The sequence below is a fragment of the Mustela nigripes genome, chromosome 5 (assembly GCF_022355385.1).
Source record: "Mustela nigripes isolate SB6536 chromosome 5, MUSNIG.SB6536, whole genome shotgun sequence".
Classification (NCBI taxonomy): Eukaryota; Metazoa; Chordata; class Mammalia; order Carnivora; family Mustelidae; genus Mustela; species Mustela nigripes.
The window spans coordinates 129,300,082-129,320,067 of NC_081561.1; the positions used below are offsets into that span (position 1 = coordinate 129,300,082).

At 46.0% G+C, this 19,986-nt stretch overlaps 1 protein-coding gene across 2 annotated transcripts in view; it reads right to left on the reverse strand.

Moving 5' to 3' along the window:
• The window catches only part of TRAF3IP2 (TRAF3 interacting protein 2), a 47,949-nt gene that overhangs the window by 17,973 nt on the left and 9,990 nt on the right, over nucleotides 1-19,986 (reverse strand). For both annotated transcript variants that reach the window (XM_059401216.1, XM_059401215.1), the window contains one exon: nucleotides 8,619-9,455. In XM_059401216.1, the coding sequence (XP_059257199.1) occupies nucleotides 8,619-9,447 (829 nt within the window). In that variant the 5' untranslated portion in view covers nucleotides 9,448-9,455. The remainder of the gene's footprint in view (nucleotides 1-8,618; nucleotides 9,456-19,986) is intronic.

The following is a 19,986-nucleotide window of genomic DNA, read 5'->3' on the forward strand; positions in this document are numbered from 1 at the left end:
TCTGTTCTTGGTTTGGCAGTCAGCAGCCATGGACATTTTCAAGGGAATGTTCAGGGGAACGATAGCCTCAAGTATAGACAGAAAACAAATAATGTGCATGTTCACTGTCTCCAGGTCTCCACTGTCTGACTCAGGCAACTTGGCTGGGTGACCCTGAAATGTGGCCAAGCCAGTCTCTCAAGCATGGTCAGGTTCCCTGGGTTCAATCTATTGTCTGCTTTGACACAGGACACCAGCCAGGTCCTTCCTGTCCCCTCTCCAACACAGGCTGTCTCCTGGCCCAGCCCCTGATGCCTTCCTGAAATTGCTTAGGGCTGGTTTTGATGTTGTGTGTGTGTGTGGGGGGGGGTGCTTAAGGAAGGGGAGGCAGGATGGAGAGATGTTTCTGGATCTATCTTGGCTCCCTGACTAATAAAGGAGACCAGGACTTGGAGAGCATGCCTACGAGTGGGGACACGGGACTGCATAAGATATACCCCAAAGACTTGGCTCTTACAGCCATTCTGGGGCAAGTCAAACATATTCCAAGGAGTCCGATGGCCAGGTGGAAATTCAGGGCAACAAAGCAGTTGCCACTGCTGTTCTTTTTCCCTAGAAAGGGGGAGAAGTGTCACGGCCCTTAGGTCCCCAGGCAGGGGCCAGCCCTGCTTTCAGATGAGTCTTGTGTGAGTGGACCATTTATAAAACCAGCTACAGCTACACCCCTCCGGAGCCCTCCCCTTGCACTTAAAATCCTCCCTGCATGACTGCATCCCTGCCCTTGACCTTAGCCCCTCATATGCTCTCCCAAGCTCACCAAGCCCCAGCTACCCTGGTCATCTTTCTTCTTGAACACCCCAAGCTTGTCTCTACCTCCAGGACCATGAGATGGCCATCCTCTCTGCCTAGTGTGCTCTCACACTCACACAGACCAGCTTCTTGTTGTTCGGGCTTATCATGTGTTTGAGTAAGCATGACTCTTACTTGTCAACTTTTCGTCTGCCTTCCCTACCGGCATCTAATGTCTGTGAAAGCAGGGACTGCATCCGTTGGTTGCCATGTTGCACACAGGGATGCTTAGTTAACACGCGAACGAATGGAGATTGCATGCTTTCAAAGCCAACCTCCTGCGCACAGAGAAAGGGAAGCCACGAGACTGGCCACTTAGCTGCAGCCCACTTGAGTCTTGTCTCCCTCCACAAGTAGGAAGGAGAAAGACGAGGTAAAAGAGAGGAAACTTTGCTGGAGGCCTTGAAAGTTGTTCATGTTTGCAGCCATTTTTGCTTCCCTGATCCATTATTAAGTGGCTAATAAGGTTTTACTTGCTTTAAAAGGGCTACCAGGCTCTAATGATAGGGTTTGTTTCTTTTCCAGAGAGTGGATGTTAGTGCTCTTAATCAAAAGCCTTTGAGTCGAGGTCATATGATTTCTAACAGATTATTTCCCCGCACAACATGTTTTTGTCTCATAGCAACAAATCGTGTCATTAAAATCACTAAGGCATGTGGGCTAAGGTTTGATTAGCTGTAACTTTCATTTCTGAAACGGTCACCTGCGGTAAAAACTTACAGTGGTTTACGTGAACAGATGAAAAGGATCTACCTTCCCAATTTTTAAAAAATTGACAATGGAGTCCTCAGTGCCATGCTTTCATTGGCTAAAACAAAAAGATATCGAACTCCAGAGGATCAATCAAAAATAAGCTTTCCCTTTTGTGAGTGAAATTTGGTTGTGTGGAAAACTGGCTCAGTAAGAACGTTTATCAGGTAAAGGAGTATCTTTTCATTGCTCACGTTTTAATCATTCTGTTCCACGATGTTGACCGAACTTTTTTCCTTTAGTTGGGCTCCTCGATAGAGAATCGTGGCTAACATTTATTCAACCCTCGCCCCATGCCAGATACTGTACTAAGTTCCTTATTTGGGGTTAGAGAGGTCAATTTTCTGTTTTCCTAAAGAAGTTCAACTTACGATAAAATCCAGTTCCCGACCCTGCTGCTTGCATCTTCACCTTGTGGCGTAGCTCACCTCGCTCCAGCCCTGCTGGCTCGCTTTGGGTGCCTTTGGTGCCTTCCCTATACCAAGCTCCTTGCTTCCTTCTCCTTCAGATTTCAGCTCAAATGTGTCCTCTTAAGGAGGTCTCCTCTTACCATCCTACTAATGTCCGACACCCAGTTTCTTCCTGTAGGGCCCTTAGAACTTGTATGTTTCGTTTGCTGATTTCTCCTCCTAGCTGGCTGCTTAGGAGCCGGCGAACTCCATGAAGACAAGACCACGTGTGTTTTATAGCTGTACACCTGGTGCCTAGCACAGGACTGGGGAAACATTTGTTGAATAAATTGATTAATGAATGGACAAGTTCTGTTGCCAGGTCCCTTCAAGCTCCCTCCTTTCCTCTCCTGCCGTCTTGCACAAGACCATTCAAGATGGCCTTTCCAAGGCTTGCTGTCACAAAGGCCGTACTCACGATTAGGGATAACTGCTTTCCCCAGGAGGCAGGGAACAGAAAGAACTTCTTTTTATTCATTCAACAAGTATCTGTTGAACCTCTATTGCTAGCCATAGCCACGCAGTGAACACAGATAAATAGGATATAGTTTCTCTGAGTGGCTCAAAATAGAGAAAAATCTGTTTTGTCTGTGGGTGTCTGTTTTGAAACAGAAACCCACACTCGTTAGTATGTGAGAAGGGGAGGCGTGGAAGTCAGCAGCCACCTACTTAGTAGACTTAAGAATTACTGCCCAAAAGTATCTCCCTTACTGACTTGTCCTCGGTGCCTAAAATTCCATCAAGATAATTTATTCGGCAGAGGTTGGAGGACAGAAGGCAGTGGATGGTGGTTCAGGCGAGTGATTTGTAAGCACTGGAACTCCTCAATTCTGAGGCAGGGTTAATCACAGAACAAAGATACAAATCTTGCACACTCGTAAATGGGTGCCCAGAACTGTGTGTTATTTATCAACCTTAGGATCCTCTTGGCCTGGGTATAGACGGTCTTCATGTTACTGGCCTTTTACCACTTGGAATCTGTAAACCAAATCCTAAACGAGGTTTTCCACTTATCAGTCAAAACATTCAACATTTTTCTTCCTTATTAAGCATGGTATTACAAGAGTACGAGACAGAAAATAAAATCTGATTTTCAAGTTGTCAAAAAGCATGATGATGTAACGCAATCAGCTTGGCCAGGAAACAAAATGGCCAACATAAACTGTTACCGGAACAGCCGTAAGCAGCTGGGGTTCCTGAAAGGCAGCTCCTTCCTTTATCATTTTTTCCATCTGGGTTATTTTTTTCCCCCGACTTTTAACTGTGCAGGCACTCCAGCATACAAATGATCACTTTCTTTTCGGGTTCCTTCGAGCAACAGTAGGCATATGCCCACAAGTGTATGTTATTCAGTCTTCTTGGTAGAGAAAGCAAACATTTTGATAGTAAAACAAAGGCTCTTTAGATTTCATTATATTCTTTTTTTTTTTCCCCCCAAGTGATTTGCATCATGGGTTTTATTTGATTGCACAGCCAACTACAACCAGCCGTTCTGGTGACCTTCAGTGGAAGGATCCTGGGACAGTACGGGGCCAGCTTCTCTGGGGGACTGGTCGGGGGTAGGGGAGAAAACACCGGCTTATTCAACTTCTACTTACTCTCTACTCATTTTCGCTAGCTTTGAATTTTTTTTTTTTTTTAACATAGAAGGGGTGACCAGTAACTATTTCTCCTTTAACTTGCAAAGACGAAGGTATGCCATTTGCATGGCGATCATTATTTATTTATATTTTCATTAACAGATGAGGAAGTAACGCTCTCGGAAAGCCAAGGAGAACCACGTAGCCATGGTTTCCAAGCATCCCTTAGGTGAACAGCTCTTTGAAGTGGTTTTGTTGGCAATTAAGTGCAGTTATAGTCCTGACAGGAAACTAAGCATTCGTACACCTGCTCTGAATGCTTAAAATCTGTGCCAGCCGGAGGGAGGGAGGGGCGTGCTACAGGATCCATGTAAGGAATAACAATAATAACTAAGAACTGCTTGTTGGGGAGGGCTTCCATTCCCAGCGCCCTCCGTATATTATCTCATTTAATCTTCAGGGTGACCTTCCTGGGAGCCGTTGGAGCCAGAGGCCTCATCAAGCTTCCCAGCTTGAAACCCTTCAGCCCTGGGCTTCCCGGACAAAGCCAGCCCAACCCTGACACAACCAGTGATGGATGCTTTTGGGAGCCAGGGCCAGGGTAAAGAGAGGCACGGGGAATGAGGCTGCCCTATGCTCTCATTCCCCCATGTTCTTTTCTCTTCGACATTTACTTATTTTTGAATATAAAAATAATACCTGTTTGCTGTAAAAAAATTAAGTATATAAAGGTAAAAGGAAAAGTCTCTCTGTCTCTCCTGAATTCCCTGCCCCCACCACCCCCAATGCCTCGATCGGCAACAGTTAAAGCAATCCTTCCAGACTTTTCAACGTATGGTTTTTAAACACATTTAGCTTTTTAAGACACATATGGAATTAGCAACGCACCTTGCTTATCCACCTAATTTTTTTTTTTTAAAGATTTTATTTATTTATTTGACAGATCACAGGTAGGCAGAGAGGCAGGCAGAGAGAGAGATGGGGAAGCAGGCTCCCCACTAAGCAGAGAGCCCGATGCAGGGCTCGATCCCAGGACCCTGAGATCATGACCTGAGCTGAAGGCAGCGGCTTAACCCACTGAGCCACCCAGGCGCCCCCCACCTAATCTTTTTTATGTCAAAATGTATATTTTATTCTGTGTAACAGTGAGCTAGCAGTCCACTGTATAAATAAACCACAACTTAGTTATCTGTCCCCTTATGAGTAGCATCTGAGTTGCTTTCCTGCTTACTTTACTGTAATGATGGTTTACTAAACATCCTTGTTCACATGTTTTTATAGGCTTGTTTAGTGCTTCTATGGGATTGATCCTACAAGTACGCCTGATGGGCCAAGGAAGCACATTTAAAATTTTGATAAATAGTGAGATGCCTTCCAGAAGGTTGTAGGTTGTACCAATTGCCACTTCTGCCAAGAGCAGGTGGGAGTGTTCATTTCCCCATAACTCCATAATCCCACAACAATGCATGTGAGCTGAGGGTTTTTCTTTCCGCACACCTAAATAGGAAAAGGGCAGCTTAAAAAATTTTGCATATATGCATTTTTCTTAACTTTAGTAACACGAAGCTTGATTTCAAATGCTTATTGTTTGTGTTTCTTCTGTGAATTATCCCCTTCTCCTGCCCAAATTCTCTCCTCTGCCTTTCCAGACCTCTCCTCCTTCCCAGGACCCACAGCAGCCTTCTCCTCCCTGCTGCAGTGGAAGGAGATAGTGGAGGGAGAAAGGGCAAGACAGCTGAGGAGAGAATTTCATCAGCAGGTATTAGAGACTAAGAGTCCCCGGGTCCGGGGTGTTTGCATTTTAAAAGAGTCTGCCCAGAGGGGGCATTTTGCTCTTGCTTCCGAGACTGGACTGCTTGTGGTGTCATTTCAGGCTTCAACACAAAAAAAATACTTGCAAGTGGGAAGATCTTTCTGGAATCCTCAAATCATACCGAGTTAATGCTTTCTTTGTCTATCACAATGAGGCTTTCTCCTGATACCAGATAAAGGCAAAATGCCTGGGACTTAGGATCACAAAGCCCTTACAAAGTATTCACACTTCTACACATTAATCTAAGGAATTCATCAGAAATGCAGATTAAAAAAATTTAAGAAAAAAAATGCAGATAAAAACTTATATACATGATGTTTATCCTCCAATTTCTTTTTGGATCAGAAACTGGAAACTCTTTACATTGTCCAATAACAGAGAAGAACTTAAAAACGATTCGGTAGATCCATCTGAGAAAACACCATGTAGCATTTTTAAATGATTCTGAAGAAGTGCACTGAATGTCACTGGGAATTGTTTTAATTTTACATTAAATATATATGCTATAGATAGACATATTTCATAAGTCAAAACCCTCAAAAGGAATGATATTTAGGAGATAGAAACATGAATAGGACTTTTAGGCATATTTCAATTTTGTGAGCAAACATATTGCTGTTATGATCAGAAAATTTATCTTTCAGTGCAGAGAGTAGAACATTAAAAAAGTAGTTGATGGGGGCTCCTGGGTGGCTCAGTGGGTTAAAGCCCCTGCCTTCGGCTCAGGTCATGATCTTAGGGACCTGGGATAGAGCCCTGTGGAGGGCTCTCTGCTCAGCAAAGAGCCTGCTTCCCTGTTCTCTCTGCCTGCCTCTCTGCCTACTTGTGATCTCTCTCTCTGTCAAATAAATAAACAAAAATCTTAAAAAAAAAAAAAAAGTAGTTGATGGTTTTAACCTCACAGAATTATTCCCTTTTAACCTGGAGATCATGGAGAAATAAATGCAACCCCAACGCTGGCAAGGTTCAATCCTCAGTGAATCAGACTTACGGAACTCTGCCGCCCGCCACACCCATCCTATGACCGGGCACTTAGAGCCGGCAGTGGTGTCCACAAGCCCAGCCAGCGACTTCCCAGCCTCCAAAACTCAAGGTCCCAGTTTTGGGCCTCAGAGGCTCTTTCTCCCCGAGCCCTGCTGCTTCCACAACTCCTGGCCTCACTCTTAGCCTCACAATCGTTCCTACCTTTTGCTTCCCAACATCTTCTAAGTTCCTCTATGGCTTAGCTTGAAGGTCCTTCTGGAAACCGGCCCAGATCAATGCCTCCTTTAGGCTCTGCTCCCTTGTGCTCTGTCAGAACACCTCATGTCAGCATGGCATCTGCTCACAGACTCCTCATGTCTACTTCTCCCTCCAAAATACAAGTTTTTGTACAGCGGGACAAAAATTTCTCTCCCTCCTTTTTTTTTTTTTTTTTAAATTAGGAATTACTCCGTTGCTCCATTCACTTTAGGCAGCTTTATAGGAGGTGTACATGTACAAACACAAAAAATTGAGATCACTTACAACATTTTTGGTTATTTTTAGAATTTATTTTAAAGCTAGGCATCAGGGGCGCCTGGGTGGCTCAGTCATTAAGCATCTGCCTTCAGCTCAGGTCATGATCCCAGGGTCCTGGGATCAAGCCCCGCATCAGGCTCCCTGATCTGTAGGAGGCCTGCTTCTCCCTCTTCTGCACCCCGGCTTGTGTTCCCTCTCTCGCTGTGTCTCTGTCAAATAAATAAAAATCTAAAAATGAAATAAGATAAAATAAAATAAAGCTAGGAATCAGGCCTTTGGTCAGACTCTTTGGTTTGACCATTTGAACAACTTCGTGTACAGCATTTTTTTGCTAAGAAAAATATCAGATCTCACAGCCTTGTTATTTCCCAGTGGCCTCGGCGGAGACTTAACATCAAGAATTGTAATGGACCTTTTGTCTCAATCTAAGACTTTATCACTTTCAGAAATGCTTACTGCACTGATACACATTGTTCACCTGGCCACTCATTTGGAAATAATTTACTGAGAGCCTAGGATACGCTGGTCACTGTGCTAAATTCTGGAGAATTATGGGTTAAAAATAGAACTTTCCTGGGGTACCTGGGTGGCTCAGTCAGTTAAGCGCCAGACTCTAGACTTTGGCTCAGGTCATGATCTCAGAGTCATGAGATCGAGCCCTGCATTGGACTCCACACTGGGTGAGGATCCCGCTTAAGATTCTCTCTCCCCCTCTCCCTCTGCACCACCCCAACTTTGTGCACATGTGCAGGTACACATGCACTGTCTAAAAAAATAAAAAAATAAAAATATTATACCTTCGCCAATGTGCTGGAGGGAGAGGAAAACAAGTTCGTGGGTAGATGTCGTACTGACTTTAGGCGGTTCCCACCGGCAGAGCACAAGGAAACTGAGAGCCCGAAGGCAGGATTGATCTAGGAGCTTTCCAGAATGACCCCTGAGCTAAGTCTTACGAGGTATATATGGTGATGGTTGTATAAGTCTGCAAACACTACGATTCATTGACTTGCACACCTAAATGCATAAAAGGCAAACTTTACGGTACGTAAATCAGATCACAATAAAGCTGCTAAGAAAGGAGGTATAGAGTGGGTTAAACAAGCAAGGAGGGGGAAGAACATCCCGGAGACAGAAGAGAAGGGCAGGCACTTGCCAGCGAGAAGCAGTTAGCCCAGTTCTGGGGACTGCAGTCCTTAGAGGTGGCTTAAATCCCCAAAGGGGTTTAAGTAACAGTGTCCCAGGAGCAACTCCATCTTCAGGTCATGGCCTGAATCCAGAGTTTGAAGAGCATTCTGGGATTTTTGACCGAAGGCCTCCTTTCTTTGCCAAATCTAAGACAGGGAGGACCATGCAGAGAAGGCAAAGCCCAGGTACCCCAAAATTAAGTCAACAAAAATCTACTCTAGAAGTCACTTGGGTCATCTCCCTGACTGTAGGCAGGTTTCAGTTAAACTAACTGAGACAAAGGAATCTGTTGTCTCCTTCAAGTTTTATAGAGAAGTAGGTTTCAAGTGGGATAGGCTTTGAGCTAAGACGCAGCCTTTTTCTTGAGCTCCTGGCAAGTCCAACCACCCACGGAGAGTCCCTCCCTGCACTCTGACCAGTCTGTGCTGGTCTCAGACGCAAGGCCCTGATGCCAGGCCCTTGCTTGTTTAGTTACCCAGCCCAGAAGGTCCAGAGGAGGTGAGGTTCACTTACATGGCACCTGGTGATAGGGACCTCCAGGACAGTGGTAATGACAGTTCCACGGAGTGTGTGGGGGAAGGATGGGAGGCAGCCTCTGTGCACACGCTGGGATCCTCTGAGGTTCAAACTGAGGGAACTCTCTGGAGCTGAGTGGTCTGGGGAGGTCCTGGGGGTAACACACGGAGGTGAGGGGCAGGGGCCTTTCCAGCTGCCTGAGGCCCAGGACATCCAGGGGCTGGGAATCATACCCCGTGTCTATCGTAGGCAGATCTGGAGCTGCCCGGTTCCTGTGGGGCCGGGGCTGCTGCACCATCTCCTGGCTCCGGCTGGGGGAGTCTGCTGAGGCATTAGGTAAACTTTGGTCTGATTTGTCTGAGTCATGGCCAGTGTCAGGAGAAGCTGCTGAAAGCTGAGATCCTAGCCCTTGATTCCGTTTTTCCATAAATGAAAACTGATGCTCCAGAGGGAGGCCTCCAACCACAGACTCCGGCTCCTGCTCGCTGGCTGCGGGGGAGCCCGAGGGAAAATCTTTGCCCGGGTCTGGGTGTCTCCTCCAGAAGCTGTCTTCGCTCTCCTCCAAGATTTTCGCACGCAGGCAGGTGACCTGCTGCGACACAGGCCGTAGGTGATTGGAAAGTTTCAAGGGTGGCTGAGCCTGAGAAACTTCTTCTGAGGAACTTTGAGGGGTTTGGGGCGCAGACAAGCTGTTGGGCGCCATGTTCGTCAGATTTGGAGCAGGTGGTTCTGATTCCTCTTCCAGGGAATAGTCTGGGATTGGTTTCAGTAACTGACTTGGGTATGGTTCTGATTCATCAACCTCCACAGGAATGCTTCGGTTCATTCTAGTTTCTGGAACAAGAGAAAACATGCCACAGCCTTAGAAGACAGATCATTTCTTGGAGTCCCTGCTTTATGACCTTAAGGGACCTCGTTCAAGATGTGGTTTCAATTAACAGCAGTGTGACACCAACGTGCTTCAAAACCCCAATCGCATGAAGCTGTTCTCTTATTCTCCAGCAAAACCTCTAATCCTTACTAAGATATTTTTATATGGAAGGCGATTCAAAGGATGTGACTGGACAGTCATGTGGTGGACGGCACCACAGGCGGGGCGGGGGGGGGAGGTGAAAATCATCAGCAAGTACTGAGGAAGGAGACATGATCACGTGGGCTGCTTCGTGTGTGCGTGCAGATCTGTCCGACACGTGTGCAGGATAGACACACAAGACTTTGGTGTGTTAGTTGCCTTTGAGGATGGTGTTAAGTAGGGGAGAGTTTTCACCTTTTAAACTTTAAAAACTTTGCTGTGTGGCCATTGCCTAATCAAACACACACACTCACATACACGCACACACACAGAAAGAAGAAGGCATGAGTTTTTAAAAAGCACTAGAAAAAGGTCATAGTGACATTTTCCACTTAACAGCTATAGATTGTTTGCAGGACTTAATTCCCTTTGGCCCTATGCCTGCAGTTAAGGTAGGCCTGGCCATCTGGCTTGTGATGTACGAGCCGAACGAGTAAGGCTGCCTGAACTCGCCTTTCGCCCACGGTCCTGGTAATATTGGTTATACCGATAACAACAGAACTCTTAGTCAACATGACAAAATGAGAGAGGAAATTAGCCTCCCCTTATCACGAGTTTGGTTGAGATGATGCCCCAGGATACCCAGACTCCAGGGGAAGACAGGGGATAGGGAAAAAGAGCACAGGAGTGACCGCAGGCCTGTAGAAGGCTCCAGAGCAGGTGGAGGGAGAGGGAGACCGTGAAGAAAACATCCCAGAGGTTTGTTCTATGCAGGCCTTGCACACAATGTACTTCACATATCATTACCGGGTGGTAATGCTGGTGGGGGACTATTAAATGCATGTTCTGGGTCCATTTAGAATTTCAACCACAAACCTTTCCTGAGGGCTTGCTGGGCCTAAAATCATGATGTATGTCAATTACTGCCCTAAGACAAGTTTTGAAAAACATGAACTCGCCTTCTCTTGAGCCCTGTACCCAATTCAATGGCAACCAGACAGCAAGATGCTCCCCTCTGAGCAGAGGGGGGACCAGCAATTTCCTCCCAAATTTATCTTCACTGCCTATAGGCAGACCCCCCCAACCGCCCCTTCCCCCTCTCTGCCAAGTGAACACTAACCCGTCTCTTCCCCTTGCTTGGTGACAAACTTACCCATCTGCCACAAAAAACCTTTGTACTGTTCTTTGGCACAAAAGAAAACTAATTTTCTAATTAATCTTCTAAGTTTCTAATTCCTGGCTGGCCCTCCCTCCCTGCCTCGGGCTCTCCCTTCTCTTGCCTGGCTCCTTTCTAAGCAGCTGTCTAGGTGGTGGGTGCCACTTGCCCCCTGGACTCTGCAAAAAAAAAGAGACCTCATCAGCTACATTGATTAGACCTTGTAAAAATCAACAGGAACCTACTGCAAACACAAATATTTCAGCAAATAGCTGCAATACCAAATAATTACTTTTGAAGGCTTACCACTCTTTTCCTCTCTTTCCTACAATTTGTCTATAGCTATGACATTGGATAGGCCATACAACATGCTCTTCAGCGGGTCAGGAAACAAAAGCATTTTCTGAGGGGCTGGCGGAGGGCTGTGTCCCGTCTCGTGAGCATCTGTGGGCCCACAGCTGGATGGGAGGGCAAAGAGATGCACCAAGGGAGTCAACCGGCAAAAGGACTTCGTCCTGCGGACTGCTTCTTGCTGAGATTCACTTTCATTGCCCACACTTCAGAGGCCACTGTTGACATTTTCCCTGGGTTTTTATTGTTATTTTTTTAATTTTTTTATTTTTTTTAAAGATTTTATTTATTTATTTGACAGAGAGAGATCACAAGTAGGCAGAGAGGCAGGCAGAGAGAGAGAGGAGGAAGCAGGCTCCCTGCTGAGCAGAGAGCCCGACGCGGGACTCGATCCAAGGACCCTGAGATCATGACCTGAGCCGAAAGCAGCGGCTTAACCCACTGAGCCACCCAGGCATCCCTTCCCTGGGTTTTTAAATACAAGTATTCCCCTAAAAAGTTGCAAATTCTCTTCCAGCCGAGGAGCCTTTCAGGGGCTTGGTGGAAGCTCATGAGAAAGTGGACAAGTGGGGTCATCCCACATAACCAAAATTTTAAGGTCTATCTTGCAGCGGGGATTCTACAGTTAAACTGGACTGAAAAGGAACAAATGGCCGCTCGGATAACAGTGCGGATGCCGTGGTGAGGAACAGCCTCGAAGGAAAGCTATGGGGTTGGTACTCCGTAGAAGACAGAACAGACCCAGATGTTTATACGTGTGACTCTCAAGTATGCAAGCAGAAAATCACTACTGAACCCGACTATTGTCCAACTCTGTGTTGTATATCCTCCTTCTGAGGCATGAGCTGAAGTATACATTTTTTAATAATAAGTGATACCTACAAGTGATATAAAATTCAAGTGTATAAAAGGGTATACAGGGAATAGTAATCAAAAGTATTTCTAAGGACTTAAAAGCATTATTCCTACCTTCATGTTGCTTGTGATCCAGATCAAGAGACAAAACTAATGTAGGAAATCAAAGGCGTGGGGCACCTGGGTGACTTAGTGAGTTACGCCTCTGCCTTCAGCTCAGGTCATAGTCTCAGGGTCCTGAGATTGAGCCCCACATAGGGCTCTCTGCTCAGCAGGGAGCCTGCTTCCCCCTCCCCATTTACCTGCCTCTCTGCCTACTTGTGAATTCTCTCTCTGTCAAATAAATAAATAAAATCTTTAAAAAAAATAAATAAATAAAAGAAGTCAAAGGCCCTACCTCAGGGCCTTTGCACTTGCTGTTCCTTATTTTCTGAACACTCTTCCCCCACATATCTGCATGGTTTGCTTCCTTTCTTCTTCAGACCTTTTTACTCAGCTGCACTTTCTCAGTGAGGTGCCCTGGTCACCCTCTCTAAAATGGTTACATACCCTTCTCACTCCCTGTCTCTCTTCCCTGCTTCACCATCCTCTCCAGCAATTAGCACCACCTTACATTCTATAAAATGTATATTATAAATACAAATATCTAATACATTCCTTATTTGTTTATTATTTCTCTCCTCCCCCAGAATTTAAACTTCACGAGGGTGCGATTTTTGACTATTGGTCTCATGGTTCTATTCTCACCACCTAGAGCTGTACCTGGCACACATAAATATTTGTTGAATGAAAAAAATGAGCAATTCCTGTTCTGGAGAGGGTACAGATCTGTGTAGCTGGAAGGATCACTGACAGTGAGAAGTCAGGCTCCATGCTGGGTAGCAAGGAGTATTTGTGGGCCAAGTACTCAGAGTTCTTAAAATTATATCACATGTAGGGGCGCCTGGGTGGCTCGGTCAGTTAAATGTCTGCCTTCAGTTCAGGTCACGACCCCAGAGTCTTGGGATGGAACCTCATGTTATTGGGATCCCTGCTCAGTGGGGAGTCTGCTTCTCCCTCTCCCTCTGCCCCTCCCCCTGCTGGTGTTCTCTCTCTCGCAAAGAAAGAAATAAAATCTTAAGAAAAATTATACCACATGGGGACCTTTCCCCCCTTCCTTCCTTGCTTCTTCTCAAATATTTATTAAATGCTCACTGACTGTCAGGCCCCCAAGGTGAGTCTGGACCATGTCTCAGAGGTCCCATCCATGGGCAGAGTAGACCATGGCCCTTGCTTGCAGAATAAAGGTGATTCTACTACCCAGTGTCGTAAGAACATTCTGCTATTCTGTTCCAGACAGGGGGCTGGTCTGTTCATGCATCCTGAGGGCTTCACCCAAAACGGTAGAGAGTGGGCACGCCTATAGCTCCCACGTGGGCCCCTCCCAGCCCTAGACCCCTACCAGAACTGGCAGAACCAACCCTGCCATCCTCCCCACCGCCAAAGCGTCACAGAGAACAACTAGGCACGAATGGCACATCAGAAGGCCATGGGCAGATGAGTGGGTTGTTGGAAATGGCGCTTTTATTTTTGGTCTTTAATGCCAATATTGTAAAAATACTATGCGTTTTAAAAAATCAGTCAATATCTCACCACTCCTAATATTTCCTTTTCCCGTTTCCCTGCAAGGCTTCTCCACATGACGCCCACATGGTTATAAAGCTGGCATGGCCTGTGCTCTAGTCCCTAACCAGGAGTGGTACCTGGAGGTAAGTGGAAAAACCCTGTTTCCTACCGTTGCCCTAGTGGAGAAGGCTCTGACTCCACAGGGGACCAGAAGGGCTGCCAGCGAGGACCCTGTGAGCCCCAGTGCTGGCAGTGTCCTGGCCAGTCTGTGGCTCCCCAGCATCCTGCCCAGCTCAGGAAGCCTGGAGCAAGCTGAAGCCTGTCAGGCCTGGAGGGCGATGGCCCTGTCCACCTCACCTCGGGCCAAATTCCTGGGGGAAGTGAGAGGCTGGAGGCTGAGGGAACTCAACTCAATAGAGTCTCTTTCTCAGAATCTCTTTTGGGGCTCACGATACAGGTGCTCAGGCCCCCCACCTAGAGATTCTGAGGGGAGGTCGGGGCTCCTGTGTAATTTTTGTGTAAGTGCCATAGGTAAACAGGTTATCTCATTCTTTACCAAGGGAATGTAATCTGTGCGATTTGGCAAGAACTGTCAGAATTGCTACAGCTCATGCCCTTGGACCTTCATTTCACTTCTAAGAATCTCCTCTACAGGGATATGTGCACCCTGTGTGACCTGAAGAGGCTCTGAAGACGGGCCAGGCAGCCTTGTTTGTAAGGGCAAAGGCTAGAAATAACCCGCATGTCCAGAAAGGTTCTGATTTTTTAAAAAACTGTAGTCCAGCCAACAATGACTTATCTGTGTCTTTTAAAAAAAGACTGAGGAGGGGCGCCTGGGTGGCTCAGTGGGTTAAAGCCTCTGCCTTCGGCCCAGGTTGCATCCTGGGATGGAGCCCCGCATTGGGCTCTCTGTTCGGTGGGGAGCCTCCTTCCCTCTCTCTCTCTCTCTCTGCCTACTTGCCCTGCCTCTCTGCCTACTTGTGATCTCTCTGTCAAATAAATAAATAAAATCTTAAAAAAAAGGACTAAGGAAGTGCTGCATGAACTGAGGAGAACTGTCTCCAAGATTTATCTGTGAAGGGAGGAAAAGTAACAAGCAGACAGCATGTGGAGTATGTGGCTCTTTGTAGAACCTAAGATTGGGTATGCCATCTTGTCAGAAATTCCCAAATTCTGGAAAGGGAACCGGATGGCTGAGAGAACAGGGGCAGGAGGGAGACTTGATTTCTGGAGCATTTTATTCCTTCTATATCTACCTAAAGGCTTTAAAAAAAAAAAAAAAAAAAAAAAAGGTAAAGGAAAAGGAAAAGGAATAGCTCCAGAACGTTTCTGATGGTCACGAAGATTAAGAACCAGTGTGAAGGAGGGAGGCGTTCTGGAAACCACTCCAGGGAAAGAACATGTCCCTTACAATACAAAAGAGCATTCAGCAGAGGGTGAGAACATTTGCCTGGGGTGGGAATGGGTTGGCACAAGCCCGGAACAGAGGACGGAACAGACGACTAGTCTGCAGCTCACACGACCTAGGCGGAACCAGTTGTACGTGCTTGGAAGTCTGGTTCTTACTCACTTGAGTTGACCCAAGAGACGCTAACTTTCCTTCTCTTCAATCTCATCGCCCTTTGAAAGACCGTGAGCTGTGGTTCTAGCTCTTGGATTCTGACCACACCTTGCCTCAAATCTGTCAGTGTTTCTCTGTTCCAAGTCCCTCATTTTGGGCTGCCTCGCCGTCTCCTCCAGCCTGAAACCTTTCTCTGAGCATGTCCACTCTACCTCGAGGAGCCTGATTTTGTAGCTCAGATCTTATTCAGGTGTCAGCAGTGCTGGTGTCCTCTATGACAGCACTCCCTGGTGTCCCAGTCACAGAATCCCCCAGCCCCTCCCCATCCCTCCCTGCGCACAGCTCTCAGTCAACTCCCTAGAGCGGCCTCCAGCTCTGCTCCTATCTGTTCCCCCGCAACCTTCTTGTCCTCCAGCACATCCTGCCTTGAATTCTTTGTTTCTTGAAACAAAGCCTATGGAGACTTCACAACACTATTTTTCTGATCTCACATTTCCTCAGAAAGCTGCTTTTCCTTCCATCAGCCCCACCTCCCTTTGTGCGTGTCTATTACACCCGACCCCAGCCTGTGTGGCAGACAGGTCTCTGTCCGAGCACACATGAAGGGATCCAACGTCCAACACACAGTTAACTGCAGATTCTGCTTTCCAGATGGACTTACCCTGAATCAACACACAATTCTAGAAAGTAGATAAATACGCAGTATTAAACAGCACAGGCTCTAGATTCAAACTCCCCATGTTTTAATTCTTTCTCTGCCAGCTGCATGATGAGATGCGTGACCTTGAAAAAACGACTTTACTTCTCTGGGCCTCATTTTTCTGGGATGTAAAATGGGGGAAATAACATTTGCTTTACAGGTATATTGTGGGGATGAGAGAAGATATAAGTAAAATGCTGACTCCAGGGGCTGTGAAAGGCTGAACTGGGTAGCTCAGTCAGTTAAGCATCCAACCTTGGTTTCGGCTCCAGTCATGATCTCAGGGCCATGAAACTGGGCCCTGCAAAGGGCTCTGCTCAGAGAGGAGTCTACTTGAGATTGTTTTCTGCCCCTTCCCCCACTCATACTTGCTCTCTTTCAAATAAATAAATAAATAAATACCTCTTTTAAAAAAATGCTGACTATAGGGCCTGTCCCATAACAAGCTTTCAAAAAACAAAACCCATCTTGTTATTTTTTTTTAAAGATTTTTTTTTTTTTTTAATTTGACAGAGAGAGAAAGCCCCCATAGGCAGAGAGGCAGGCAGAGAGAGAAGGGGAAGCAGGCTCCCTGCTGAGCAGAGAGCCACTGACTGACTTGGGGATTGATCCAGGACCCTGAGACCATGACTTGAGCTGAAAGCAGAGGCTTAACCCACTGAGCCATGCAGGCACCCCTGTTATTATTTTTTTTAAAGATCTTATTTACTTACTTGAGACAGAGAGCGCATGAGTGGAGGGAAGGGACAGAGGGAATGGGAGAAGCAGACTCCCAGCCAAGCAAGGAGCCCAACTTGGGGTTCTATCCCAGGTCGGAGATCATGCCCTGAGCTGAAGGAAGACAGACACTTAACTGACAGCCACCCAGGTGCCCCATCATACTATTTTTACAAGCGACCTCGTTTTAGAACTTTCTTCTACACTATGTTTACTGGTTTTATACCTCAATGTTAATGCTATTATATGAGCCTAATGGAGACTGTATCTTTTTAGCCAATGTGTGTTTCTGGCACATTCAGTACACATTGTCTCTTGTCTTAAAACAAGCTGGGCCACAGAATAAGTACGTGCTAACACTTGCATTCCTGTTTCGAGGCTTAGCTACATTAAGTAGCTTTCCCAAAGTCACAGCCAAATCTAACCTACAGATCTCCTAGCTCTTTCCATTAAACCACATAGATCAGAGGCTTGGCAAACTTTTTCTGTAAAGGTGCAGATAGTAAATAGTTCATGCTTTATGGACCACATATGGTCTCTGTCTCCTACTCTACTTTTTAAAATGTTTTTAAACAGCACTTTAAAAATATAAAAACCAGGGGTGCCTGGGTGGCTCAGTGGGTTGAGCCTCTGCCTTTGGCTCAGGTCATGATCTCAGGGTCCTGAGATTAATCCCTGCATTGGGCTCTCTGCTTGACGGGGAGCCTGCTTCCACCACCCGCAACCCCCCCACCTGCCTCTCTGACTACTTGTGATCTCTCTGTGTCAAATAAATAGAAAAATCTTAAAATAAATAAATAAATAAATAAAAATAAAAATATAAAAACCATTCTTAGCAACACGCTGTACTAAAAACAGACCATGGGCCACATTTGGCCCAAGGGTTATAGTTTACCAACCTTTGATACAGACGATACTGACAAATCAAAATGTAAAGAAACCTTCCCCTTAGGGTGCCTGGGTGGCTCAGTTGGGTAAGTGTCCAACTCTTGGCTCAGGTCATGATCTTAGGGTCATGAGGTTGAGCCCTGCATAGGACTCACACTGGGCATGGAATCTTCTGAAGATGCTCTTCCTCTGTTCCTCCACCACCTATTTGCATGTTCTCTATCTCTAAAAAAAAAAAAAAAGGGAAGAAAGAAAGAAAGAAAAAAAATCTTCCCCTTTATGAGTAGTAATTGTTAGTGTTCATCGTACATTTACTACATGTCAAATACTGCTCCAAGTGCTTTACATATTTTAACTGATTTCATCCTCACAGCTACCCTATTTGGTAAGTACTATTGTCAATCTCATTTAACAGGTGGGGCATCTGAGGCACAGGGAAGATAAGTAACTTTCCCAAGATCACATGATCAGTAAGCAGCACAGACCGGACTCAGATCCAAGCAGTTCAGCCCCAGAACCCACGCACTCAATACTTTGTTGGTTGGGAGCCCTGCTTGTATAGCTATTTGAACGGAGGAGGGAGGAAGGGGCCTGAAGGAGCTGAGTAAACCCTGGAAGCTTCTAGAATGAGTATGTTTTGTAACCATTCACCTTGAAGCTGAAGAGGCGTGGATACAGGCCACCTGTGTTTTATAAAGGTTTACCAGGCGGGAAACCTGTGGTGGCTTTCCTTCATGCCATTACAATAGAGGACACGGATGAGACTGCACAGGCATCTTGATTTGAGAAAAGCACTTGATTGGATCTCATTAAATTTTAATCATAAACTGAATTCAAAATAAATTGAAAACTGGTTGACAGAGCACAAACAAAGGGTGATGATAAATGGTGATGCATCTAGAGAGGGGATATCTTCCAGGGGACGCCTCTGAGGCAAGGACAGATAGGATTTAATGAAGGTGTTATGTCCCTGGAAGAAGACAAATAGCAGAGCACGAAACAGAGGAAGGGCAGAAGTGAGCAGCCTGAGTAATTAATAAACCACATTACCAGCTCCTAAGTAATCAAGGCTTGTTCTTTACCTACTGCTTGGATTTTTTTTTTTTTTTTTAAGAATTCTTTGGGTCAACAATGGGGCTGAAGAGTCCTAGAGACACACAACATGAATATTTCAGGTGGACAGAATAAATAAACATATAAATTTACAGCTAGAAAGATCCTCAGATCCAATATGGATCAGATACTTTCAATTACAGAGTCTCAAGGTCTTACTTCATTCCTCGGGGAGGAATTTTTTTTTTTAATGAGTTAAAAGTCTAAAAGTCACGTATTAAAAAAAAAATCTTTAAACTCATTAATGTTCTTTGTTTATTGCCCAAGTGCATGCAAACTTTCACAATGTCGGTTTGCTCAGTGGAAGCTGGTTTTGAGTGAACTGTTTGGCTCCCGTTCAAATTCCAGCGAATAAATACTTCCAAGTTTACTTGCAGAATTTCCCAGACAGAGAAGTTCTTCCATTTGGTTTGCCAGAGGATTGGAAGCAGTAGTGAGCCCAGGAGACAAGGGAGCATTTACTGGCCCTTTTTCCTCCCCTGCACAGTACGACTCACATAGGGCTTAAGGCAGCACAGCATGACTTGACCTGATTTTGAAGTTTGCCTTGGAGTTCCTCTGAGCTCCTAAGCAAGGAGACCACGGACTAATGGGAACGGATGGATTCTGCTCTCTAGTTAGCTGGGGATAAATATTTGGAGAACAGCCTCAAAAAAAGCCCAGGTTTTTTGTTCGTTTTGTTTGAGATGAGGTTTCTCTAAGCACAGATCTGTGATTCTTAATTTCAGTCCAAGCCCCAGAGAGAAGGAGAAGGGGCAGAAAGGAAAAATCAGGAGAGAAAGAAGAGGGGATATTAAGCAAAAATGGAATGGAAGAGGAGAGAGACAACAAGGAAAGTGGGGAAAACTTGAAGGGCATTTTTAAAAATGTGCCCTTTACTGGTGTAGGAGAGAGATTTATTTAAATTGGGATTTTTATGTATTACTGGGTATGAGAAGGGGTAGCTGGAAGGGAAGGGAAGGGAAAGAATGAAAGGCAAGAGTGTCATAGGTCAGCTAATGAACCAGGAAGAGCCTAGGCGGACAGCTCGGAGGAGGAGCACAGATTAGAAACGGGAGGGAGCCTCAGTGACCCTGGGAGCGGATGAAAGAAAAACACTGGAACCCCCCAGAGCGGGAAATCAATGAGGCAGAAAAGAGCCAAGTTTCCCTCATCACTGAGGGACCTGCCAAGACCCCAGCCAGCCTCGGTCTTCAGGGTGGAAGGAAGTGGGACACACGGGCTGGGGGAGGCCCCGGCAGTTCCATCACCCCGCAAATGGCTCCACTTTAGGGGCCTCATCAGGGACCCAAGCCTAACTGGCACAGCTCTATGGGGTCACCCGGCAGACGAAAGGTGCCCCACCACCTCAGCCCATTTACAACTCACAGTACCGCCCCGTGCCCGCTGGTGTCTATACATGCGTGT